This window comes from Babylonia areolata, chromosome 26 (genome assembly GCF_041734735.1).
Source record: "Babylonia areolata isolate BAREFJ2019XMU chromosome 26, ASM4173473v1, whole genome shotgun sequence".
Lineage (NCBI taxonomy): Eukaryota > Metazoa > Mollusca > Gastropoda > Neogastropoda > Buccinidae > Babylonia > Babylonia areolata.
Window position 1 is genome coordinate 43,869,256 of NC_134901.1, and position 12,500 is coordinate 43,881,755.

The following is a 12,500-nucleotide window of genomic DNA, read 5'->3' on the forward strand; positions in this document are numbered from 1 at the left end:
TCTGACGCTGCGAGGGCTGGTTGCTGGAAGGAGCCGCTGGGAGGCACGCTAGACATCTTCGTCTTCCCGCTACCGGGCCACTTGGACTTCTGGTTGGCTGCCGTGTACGCACGTGACTCACTGCCTTCACCGCGTGACCTACCACGACTTCCGACACTGTCACAATGACCGGCACGTGACGCAGCAGTCTGCTGGGCAGCGGTCACATGGTGGTGCTGCTGGCGCTTGCTGCTGTTCCGGTCACGTGTCCGGAAGTAGGTCTGCGTGTCCAGGGAGCTGTCCGTGGAGCACGTGCTGCCACACGGCACGTCTGCCCTGTTGCTATGGGAGTGGGAGGGGGGGGCTGTCCACACGTGTGTCTCCCCACCGGTGAGGCGGTGAGGAATGGACACAGCAGGGGGCGGGGCTTGCTGAGGGGGGGGCGGGGCTTGCTGAGGGGGCCCGCCACTGCCACCTGGCGGCCGTGTCTGTTTCCTGGACAACTGCTGGTGGTGGGAGCGGGGAGTGTGTTGGTGTGAACGAGGAGTGTGGTGAGAGCGGGGAGTGTCTTGGTGAGCAGGGGCGGGGGGAGGCGCTGGGAAGAGGAGCTTTGGGCCAGAGGAGGAAGCTCTCTGTTGGCCGTCAGGATTCCCTGGTCTTGGCTCCTGGTGGGTGTGTTGTTGGGGCGGAGAGGGGTGCAAGGTGTGTTGTTGGGGTGGAGAGGGGTGCAGGGTGTGTTGTTGGGGTGGAGAGGGGTGAAGGGTGTGTTGTTGAGATGGAGAGGGGTAGTAGGTGTGTTGGGTAGGTTGGGATGGGGCGTGTTGTTGGGATGGGGAGGGGTGCAGGGTGTGTTGTTGGGATGGGGAGTGATGGTGGGCGTGTTGTTGGGGTGGGGAGGGATGGTGGGCGTGTTGTTGGGACGGGGAGGGGTGGTGGGCGTGTTGTTGGGATGGAGACGGGTGGTGGCTGTGCTGTGGAGGGGAAGGGTGATGTGGAAAAGAGGAAGGCACACGGGAAGAGGCGTGCTGTGGCTGGGTCAGGCCGTGCTGAAGCGGTTGCTGCACAGGCTGCTGCACAATAGAGGGCTGATTGCGATGGCTGTGCCGGCTGTCTGCGAGCCGGCTGTCTGTGTGCCGGCTGTCCCTGGGCCTGTCCGGGCTGTCGTCCTGCTGCAGCTCCTGGAAGAAGTTGTTGTAGGAGGTGACGATGTTGTAGGCCTCCGTCCTGTTCAGCACCTTGCTCTTCACCGCGTCCACCAGCTCGGCGTCCAGCGGCTCCCCGTTCTTCTGCCTCCTCAGACTGTCGTGCTGATGATCCCCCTGTGACGTAGCATCGACACCGGAGGACGTCATGGTCTCCCTGTGACGTCGGATGGTGTCATCGTCCTGCCACATGTACAGCTGAGCGGAGTCGTCGAAGGAGGTGGAGCCAAAGATGCTGGCGATGTAGCCCTGGCGCAGCAGACGTCGGGCGAAGTGCAGGGCGGCAGGGCGGGAGGGGAAGCGGCGAGGGGAGAGCTCCTGAAGGATGGACACCAGGACGGACCCTTTGAACACGTTACGCTTGCCTCCTGCCCGCCGGTGACCGCTGTCCATCTGGCCACACACACACACACACACACACACACACACACACACAGAGAAACGCACGCACACACACACACACACACACACACACACACACACACACACACACACACACACACACACACACACACACACACACACACACACAGAAACACACACACACACACACACACACACAGAAACACACACACACACACACACACACACACACACACCTCAGAGTCTTAGAATCTATCACAGCATTTTGTGCAAAAAAATAGAGTTCAGATCATCTGTTTTGTTTTTAATTCAGAACAGTCCAGTTTCTAGAATCTTACACATCCGGTTTCCAGTCAGGGGAGAAGCGTACTTAAATCTTTTTTTTACAATAAAAGTGGACTGGTTTTTCCCGACATTAATTATTCTTGTGTGAATTTAACCCTTTAAAAAAAAAAAAGTCGCTCTACGTTAGAAATTCTAAAAGTGAACCTTGCCCCAAAAGTACGTGAAATATAAAACACAGGCAAGTATTGACAAAGTTACTAATCAATGCCTATGATCTATGATGATTTTTATATAAAAAGAATTCAAGTTCTGACTACGTCTGACTACGTCTACCAAAAATGTAACAGGGAAGATATGAAACAACCTGTCAAATACATAACACAAGTTCTGACCGGGTTATCGAACAGTGGAGGCAGTAAAGAATATAAAACACAGGCAAGTTCTGACTAGGTACCGAAAGTTCAACATGTCAAACATAAAACACAACTAAGTACTGACCATTTACCGAACAGGGAAGGTAGCCTATAAAACAATATAAAACACAGGAAAGTACTGACGAAGCAACAGAACAGTTTCAGTTTCAGTTTCAGTAGCTCAAGAAGGCGTCACTGCGTTCGGACAAATCCATATACGCTACACCACATCTGCCAAGCAGATGCCTGACCAGCAGCGTAACCCAACGCCTTGAGAATTTTTTTTAATTAAAAAAAATGAAGATAAATACATAAAAAAAGGAACTACTACTAATAATAATACTATGTATAAGGCGCAAAAACTTGATGAAGTTACTATAAGCGTACAAAAATAAATAAATAAATAAATAAATAATGATAATAATTTTCAAAATAAATTGATTAATTAATTAATTAATTAATAATAATAATAATAATAATAAATAAATAAGACAACAATGATGATAAATGAGCAAATAAATGTAAAAAAAAATGTAGACACACATTCACACATACACACACATATATGCATAACACTACAGATATGCACCAAACATGCAGTTTCACAGATATGAAAGCACAGTCAAATACACATAAACATACATGAGCCCCAACACACACACACACACACACAGAACAGGAAAGGCACAAAACAACATGTCAAATATCAAAACACAAGCAAGGACTAACCAGGTTATCGAACAGGGAAGGTATGAAACAATATATCAACTATAAATTCATACAGGTAAGTTCTGACTACGTTACCGAACAGGAAGGGTATAAAACAATATAAAACACAGGAAAGTACTGACAAGGTAACAGAACAGGTACGGTATAAAACAACATGTCGACTATACAACCAGGTAAGTACTAAGTTACCGAACGGAGAAGGTGTAAAAAAAAAATAACGTGTCAAATATAGACACAGCCAAGTTCTGACCACGTAACGGCGCAGGTATGAAACAACATGTCATATATAAAACGTAGACATGTGAAGACTGGGTCACCTATCAGTGGCCTTGGTGTATAGGCCGAACATTAAAACATAAACAATACAGCGAGAGAAAAAACAGCCAAAAAACAAAAACGAAAAACAAACAAAACTAAAAAACAAAACAATACTGAATTCTCTGTAACAGTTAAGAAGATCGAATTCATCTTTCGGATCGTTGTGTGATGTTCAATGACTACACAGAACAATGAGGCTACGAGAGTCAACGTTCGTACAACACTCAAGAGCAGTAACTCTCTCCATACACAAGGTACACAACTTCAAGTCAAAGCCGATTATGCTACCGGTTCAGCTAGTACACAGGTAAATAAAGGTACATGGAAACAAACCCGGACACTTCCTCAAAAAGCAAGCGCCGGACCTGTCCTTAATATCAATAAAGATACAATGTGGGTAGAACTATAGGGCACATGTCCGATCTCCCCTTCTTTAACATCTGTCTATCGCGATTGTCCGATTTTACCCTTTTTCACACACACACACACACACACACACACACACACACACACACACGTGTGTGTGTGTATATGTATGTATTCATATATAATTGTGATTACAAATATATTCTATTCTATTCTATTGAATTCTATTCTCTCCTATTCTGCACTGTCTCACAAGCCAGTCGGCACACACTGTAAGCAGGCAGTCACGATGGAACGTTCATTCCATTCTATCCAGTCATGACACACGTGTACACACTTTTTTTTTTTTTTAACAGATCGATATACTGACCCGACGCTTGACACATAACACACTATCGCCAGTCACCACTTGCCCTGTGCCACTTGAGAAAGTCCTACCGGTGGAAGGAAACAAGCACAAGACTTAAATTTTGTCTATATCCGTGCACTGCCCCTGACAGAGAGGATCATTCATGTGAAAAGAAAACGACACACGAATCGTTAGAGAGTCGATCAAAAACCTGAACTTGTGTGTCCACTCAAACACAGCAATCACCACTCGTCAACAAGGCCGGTCGGTCCTGTAGTACCACAACACCTGTGCCCCCCCCCCCCCTACCCGTGCTGGACTCACACAGCTGACAAATCAATACAGATTCACAGCGAACCCACCTACCTACTACTACATCCATGTTGCCTGTTTTGTGTCCACCCGTGTGATGCTGGTTGGTGGTTAGGTGACAGCTATGTGGTCCCTCCCCTCCTTCCACGACACCAACACAACAAACTTCTATTCACAGGTCAGCCTAGGCTTTACCCTCCCACACCACAACACAGCACCATATACCGTGTACACTCCGTTGCCCCTCACACACACACACACACACACACACAACAATCCACTGCCATACTCCACGAACAGAACCGGTGGGCCCAGGTAAGTGCTATTGTTCCCAGGTACACAATTCACCGCCATCCATTTCCCCCCCTCTACCGTTGGTGTATGGATCGCCTCTCTCTCTCTCTTCCCCCCGCCCCCCTCTCCCTCTCTCCTCTCATTCTCTCTTCTCCCTCTCTCTCTTCCTCCCTCTCTCTCCCCTCTCATTCTCTCTTCCTCCCTCTCCCTCTCCCCCCTTTCTCTCTCTCTTCCTCCCTCCCTCTCTCTCTCCCTCTCTCTCTTTCTCTCTCTCTTCATCCCTCTCTCTTCATCCCTCTCTCTCTCCTCCCCCTCTCTCTCCTCCCCCTCTCTCTCCCTCCCTCTCTCTCTCTCTCTTCATCCCTCTCTCTCTCCCTCTCTCTCTTCCTCTCTCTCTCTCCTCCCTCCCTCTCTTCCTCCCTCTCTCTCTCTCCTCCCCTCTCTCTCTTCCTCTCCCTCTCTCTCTCTCCCTCTCTTCCTCCCTCCCTCTCTCTCCTCCTCCCTCTCTCTCTCCCCCCCTCTCTCTCTCCCTCTCTCTCTCTCCTCCCCCTCTCTCTCACTTGTCTCCACAGTACAGGTTGAAACGCACGCCATGATTGAGGGGCTGCTCAGTCATGCGGCTCGGACGACAGACCGCGCCACACACGAGGTCACGGTTCAATGGCCCTGGCATGCAGACCGACTGAACGAAAGGCAGGTCAACAGTGCTGGGGGTGGGAGGGGGTGGTGAAAGCGAAAGGGGGTGGAGAGGGTGCAGGGACATGGCGGGGATGGGGGTGGGGGTGGGGGGGAAGGTATAGGGAGGGTGAGAGGGGAAAAGTGCTGAAAGCGTTCACTGACTGACGCAGGTGAAGCAGGTCAAAGGTGACAGACCTGAGCGTGAGAGACAGAACACAGCACAGCACGGCACTGTGACATGACATACAACACACACTGTGACATGACATACAACACACAACACACAATGTGACATGACATACAACACACAATGTGACATGAAACACAACACACAATGTGACATGAAATACAACACACAACACACAATGTGACATGACATACAACACACAATGTGACATGACACACAACACAACAACACACACAATGTGACATGAAATACAACACACAATGTGACATGAAATACAACACACAACACACAATGTGACATGACATACAACACACAATGTGACATGGCACACAACACACCATGTGACAAAGCATACAATACACAATGCACAATGTAACATGAAATACAACACACAACACACAATGTGAAATACAACACACAATGTGACATGGCACACAACACACCATGTGACAAAGCATACAATACACAATGCACAATGTGACATGAAATACAACACACAACACACAATGTGAAATACAACACACAGTGTGACATGACATACAACACAAAACACACAATGTGACAAGTCATACAACACACAACACACAATGTGCAATCACGTGCAACACATAATGTGACAAGTCATACAACACCATTGACATCAAGGTGAGGACGTTGCTCTCATAGACATGACCATTGACATCAAGGTGAGGACGTTGCTCTCATAGACATGACCATTGACATCAAGGTGAGGACGTTGCTCTCATAGACATGACCATTGACATCAAGGTGAGTGAGGACGTTGCTCTCATAGACATGACTATTGACATCAAGGTCAGGACGTTGCTCTCATAGACATGACTACTGACATCAAGGTGAGTGAGGACGTTGCTCTCATAGACATGACTATTGACATCAAGGTCAGGACGTTGCTCTCATAGACATGACTATTGACATCAAGGTGAGTGAGGACGTTGCTCTCATAGACATGACTATTGACATCAAGGTCAGGACGTTGCTCTCATAGACATGACCATTGACATCAAGGTGAGTGAGGACGTTGCTCTCATAGACATGACAACTGACATCAAGGTGAGGACGTTGCTCTCATAAACATGACCACTGACATCAAGGTGAGGACGTTGCTCTCATAGACATGACCATTGACATCAAGGTGAGGGCGTTGCTCTCATAGACATGACCATTGACATCAAGGTGAGTGAGGACGTTGCTCTCATAGACATGACCATTGACAGCAAGGTGAGTGAGAACGTTGCTCTCATAGACATGACCACTGACATCAAGGTGAGGACGTTGCTCTCATAGACATGACCACTGACATCAAGGTGAGTGAGGACGTTGCTCTCATAGACATGACCATTGACATCAAGGTGAGGACGTTGCTCTCGTAGACATCACCATTGACATCAAGGTGAGGGCGTTGCTCTCATAGACATGACCATTGACATCAAGGTGAGGACGTTGCTCTCATAGACATGACTATTGACATCAAGGTGAGGACGTTGCTCTCATAGACATGACCATTGACATCAAGAAAAGACAAATAAGACAATACCGCACTTCATGAATCACGTGCATTATGAACGTTCATGTGTGCACCATGACTTGACTACAGTGCAGAACAGAATGAAACAAGTTAACTCTCTCCATACGAACGGCGAAAGTGACGACGTTAATAGCGTTTCACCCCAATTACCACCATCAAAATATTGCAAGCGGAAGGCTCTTATACTGAAGAGGTGAATGTTGACAAAGAATACCACAATTCTGACGACGGAATCTAAAGGTTGGGTCATTCAGACACCCTGCCCTTTCTTTGCTTCGCTACCTACTGCAGTCTTCAGAGACTGGCTGAAATCGATACCAGAGACAGGTTCAGTTCTCTGACGGTGACACACATTCCCGTCATTTCACAGGGGTTTTTTGGGGGGTGGGGGGGTGGGGTCTTTGGGGGGGTCGGGGGGGGGGGTTGGGGAGTGGGGAGGGGGTCAACAGACATTCAGACAGACCCAGAGAGAGAGAGAGAGGGGGGGGGGGGGTGATGAGGGAGGGAGACATCCATCCATCCATATATACTTACTTGTTCACATACATGCATACCTAACCACCTACATGCACACGCACGCACGCAAACACACACACACACACACACACACTCACGCATGCATACATACAGTCAGGAGGAGGAGGAGGTGGTGGTGGTGGTGGTGTGTGTGTGTGTGTGTGTGTGTGTGTGTGTGTGTGTGTGTGTGTGTGTGTGTGTGTGTGTATGCGTGAGTGAGAGTAAGTGTGTGTATATGTGTGCGCGCGTGCATGAGCGTATGTATACCTGTGTGCGTGTGTGTGCGTGTATGTATGTGCACACGCGCGCGTATATGCGTGTGTGCGTGTTTCTGTATGTATGTATGTCAGTGTAGTCCAACGTCCTAGGTCTTCACCCCACATCTTTTGCGGTTGGTATTCCAGCCACATCTCTCTCTCTCTCTCTCTCTGTCATCCATTCATCCATTTACCCATCCATCCATCCATCCCTTTTCAGGGCACTATTTCACAGTCTGTCCATGGGAACATGTTAGCGCACGAGCCACAATGGAGGGGAAGGACCTTACCAGTAATAATAACGGCCAGTTCCAGCCCCCAGCCCCCTCTGCCTTCAGTGCAACTCTTGTCAGCAGACCGGAATAAAGACACGAGAATAAAACTATGGAATCTTCCGGCGTCAAAATATGGAAAAAAATTGATTATTTTCTTTTCGCGTTATCAAACTGTCCAATAAAGCAAAAGGAAAAATTATCTTTTTCTTTCTAGGAAGCTCACTAACATCTGTTCTTATTACACTTTCTTCTGCCGTTATTGATTCATTGAGGTTTTTGGGGTCATATATGAGTAGCTGCTACAGTTTTAAATTGAATGTTCCATGCTAATACAATGCAATACAATTAATCCGACTGGAAATCACGTGTGCATTTATAGGCTCGTCACTCACTCAATGCAGTCTCTCAGCCTACTATCAAATCTGGCACACATTATTATTAACACGAAAAAAACAGAAAAAAAACAAAACGAAAAGAGCTTAATCAAAACATGAAAGCATTTTTTAAGTAGCTCGATTTATAACGGTAAAAGAAATTATAACACATATTTGAAAGAAAACCTAATCCCGAATGAGACACTATGATAAAATTATCTTTCTATAATTACAGGTACCTCAATGACAATTTCAGTATTAATTACATCACATTTCTCACATGCCATGAAATATATATGTTATCATCTTAACAAAGGAATTAAGAACACTGATTTCAAAATAAGAAATTATATTCCAAATCAATAGAAATTCGTAAAATTGCAGGAACAGTAGGTCTACTCTAAAGATATTTCAACATTTTCAGTTTCTCAAGGAGGCGTCACTGCGTTCGGACAAATCCACATACGCCACACCACATCTGCTAAGCAGATGCCTGACCAGCAGCGTAACCCAAACGCGCTTTGTCAGGCCTTGAGTGCGTGCGTATCGACTTGTGTACATTTCAGAGCGGATTTCTTTTTTACATAATTTTGCCAGAGGAGATCGCTTTTGCTGCCATGGGTTCTTTTTTTCAGTGCGCCAAGTGCGTGCTGAACTTTTTAGCGAATGTAAGACTGATTAGTTGATTAGTTGGTTGGTTGGTTGGTTGGTTGGTTGACTGATAGCTCACTGTATGATAGAATGATTCCTTCATTGATAAACCATGCACCAAACACACTAGCGCTATCGTGAAATAAGCTGTGGAGGAGGTTAACTCTCTCCATACGAACGGCGAAAGAGACGACGTTAACAGCGTTTCATCCCAATTACCATCATCAAAATACTGCAAGCGGAAGGCTCTTACACTGAAGACGTGAATGTTGACAAAGAATACCACAATTCTGACGACCGAAGCTAAAGGTTGGGTCATTCAGACACCCACTGGACATCCGAGGGGTCTGTGTAGAGGAGAAGAGAGGACTGGCCGTACTGAGCGAGTTAAACGTCTCCCAGTATCGCTGTATGTATGGACTGTACCACTGCTCTCATCACCACAACTAAGTGTATAATGCTGAACGCATTGTCATTCTGTGTGCTGAACACAGTGGAACAATGTTAAGAAACACAATGACCAGTATTGCCTTCTTGTTGTTTTATATACATACATACATACATACATACATACATATATATATACACTCACAACTGATGCCCCCCTGTCCCCCACCACTAATCCCATAATCACACACACACACACACACACACACACACACACACACACACTGTTCTTAATCAGGGAAACTGCAGCTTTCAAACAGAACTCACGTGCCCTGTAAATTGTCACGTGCGTTGTAAACAGCTGTCGGCATCCATTCCACAGTGTTAATCAGCCGTCACTCCCACGGAATATCAGTGGCGTGCACACATCACAGCACTGCTGATGCACTGATCCAACGTCATATCAGTGGTGTACACACATCACAGCACTGCTGATGCACTGATCCAACGTCATATCAGTGGTGTACACACATCACAGCACTGTTGATGCACTGATCCAACGTCATATCAGTTGTGTACACACATCACAGCACTACTAATGCACTGATTTCACCTGTATCGTGGCATGCTGTGTCCTCTGTCTACACCTGGTATCAACACCTGATCCTCAGGTAAAAGATACAGCGTGAACTGTGCTGTCCCCTGTCAATTGCCGGTGTCAACAACTGACCTTCAGGTAAAACTCCTTCGTGTACTGTACTGTCTGTGGTCCATACCTGATGTCTGCGCCTATCCTTCAGGTAAACCTCCAACGTGCAAGGTAGGGTCTGCTGTATATGGTCTATATACCTGATCAACGCCTGTCTTCAGGTAAAACTACAATGTGCACTTAACTGTCTCCTGTCTATACCTGATGTCAATCAGCGTCAAATGATCCAAACTACATTGTGTCAAACATGATGAACCGGTAATCAAGAACGAGAGCCCAGCTGGAACTGCGGGCTCCCCCCCACCTCCCTCTCTCTCTCTCCCTCACTGTCTTTCCTCAACACCATAATTATCACCACTGAACAGCCAACACAACTTTCAAGCGTCGACTGCACACTTCCTGAACAATGTGTCACCACCACTCAACACGTTTCGATTGTGGAGCAGCCAGCAACTTCGCTGCCTCTCTCTGTGTGTCTCCCCTCCCCCCCTCTCTGTCTCTCTCTGCCCCTCTCTCTGAGTCTCTGTCCCTCTCTCTGTCTCTGTCCCCCAGTGTGTCAAGCTCTGTGTGGCGTACAGTCTCAACCCCCAAGAGAACCGTGTGTACACAGTGGCCCGCCAAGACCCTCCCACACGTAGTGCACACATTCCTGATCTGATTGATTCGCTCTGTGTGTGTGTGTGTGTGTGTGTGTGTGTGTGTGTGTGTCACGCCGTGACTCGTCCCCTATCTATGTGGGTCACCCTCCACACACACACTCACCGAGGGCTGAGCCACTATCCAGCGAGCAGAGGTAGGGGGGGGCAGGCAGACAGACAGACAGGGTGACGGTGAACACGTTCACGGCGATCTACAAGATCAGTCACTCTTCTTCACTTACTTCGGGGGGAAAACCCACCGTGTTTGTGTGTGTGTGTGTGTGTGTGTGTGTGTGTGTGTGGCCCTGTATCAGTTTGTATAATGCTCTGGTTTGTGTGGGGGTGAGTGGGTGGGGGTTTGTGTGTGTGTGTGTGTGTGTGTGTGTGTGTGTGTGTGTGTGTGTGTGCGCGCGCTATCACTAAGGCTTATACTCTCTGCGTGTCATCTGTCAGTTGTCATGTGCAACTATCAATTATCACCTACACCTGCACACAAATTATGTGCAACTATTACCTACAGCTGCACACAAATTATCTGCAACTGTCATCTCCTCTGACACACAAATTATGTGCAATTATCGTCTACTCCGACACACAAATTATGTGCAATTATCGTCTACTCCGAAAGACAAATCATGTGCACCTATCAACCACCTATCAACCACCCGGGTACACAAATCATGTGCACCTATCAACCACCCCGGTACACAAATCATGTGCACCTATCAACCACCCCGACACACAAATCATGTGCACCTATCAACCACCCCGGTACACAAATCATGTGCACCTATCAACCACCCTGACACACAAATCATGTGCACCTATCAACCACCCCGACACACAAATTATGTTCACCTATCAACCACCCCGACACACAAATCATGTGCACCTATCAACCACCCCGACACACAAATCATGTGCACCTATCAACCACCTATCAACCACCCCGACACACAAATCATGTACACCTATCAACCACCTATCAACCACCCCGACACACAAATCATGTACACCTATCAACCACCTATCAACCACCCCGACACACAAATCATGTACACCTATCAACCACCTATCAACCACCCCGACACACAAATCATGTACACCTATCAACCACCTATCAACCACCCCGACACACAAATCATGTACACCTATCAACCACCTATCAACCACCCGGGTACACAAATCATGTGCACCTATCAACCACCCCGACACACAAATCATGTGCACCTATCAACCACCTATCAACCACCCTGACACACAAATCATGTGCACCTATCAACCACCCCGGTACACAAATCATGTGCACCTATCAACCACCCCGGCACACAAATCATGTGCACCTATCAACCACCCGGGTACACAAATCATGTACACCTATCAACCACCTATCAACCACCCTGACACACAAATCATGTGCACCTATCAACCACCCTGGTACACAAATCATGTGCACCTATCAACCACCCCGACACACAAATCATGTGCACCTATCAACCACCCCGACACACAAATCATGTGCACCTATCAACCACCTATCAACCACCCTGACACACAAATCATGTGCACCTATCAACCACCCTGACACACAAATCATGTCTCACACCCACAACCTTGCTGCACACAATCACTATCTTATTCAGCATATTTCTCACAGCAAAACCCCCGCACC

The 12,500-nt window shown here is 47.4% G+C and overlaps 1 protein-coding gene across 2 annotated transcripts in view; it reads right to left on the reverse strand.

Annotated features, from left to right (window-relative positions):
* The window catches only part of LOC143300732 (uncharacterized), a 33,385-nt gene extending 22,722 nt beyond the window's left edge, over positions 1-10,663 (reverse strand). The window contains exons 1-2 of one of the 2 annotated variants that reach the window (XM_076614623.1): positions 9,809-10,663; positions 1-1,574 (exon numbers count right to left, since the gene is read on the reverse strand). The exon at positions 1-1,574 is cut by the window's left edge and continues 467 nt beyond it. In XM_076614623.1, coding sequence (XP_076470738.1) covers positions 1-1,574 — 1,574 coding nt within the window. In that variant the 5' untranslated portion in view covers positions 9,809-10,663. Of the gene's footprint in view, positions 1,575-4,370; positions 4,669-9,808 lie in introns of those variants that run through there. The other variant, XM_076614624.1, reaches the window with a different exon arrangement.
* Positions 10,664-12,500: the final 1,837 nt, after the last annotated feature.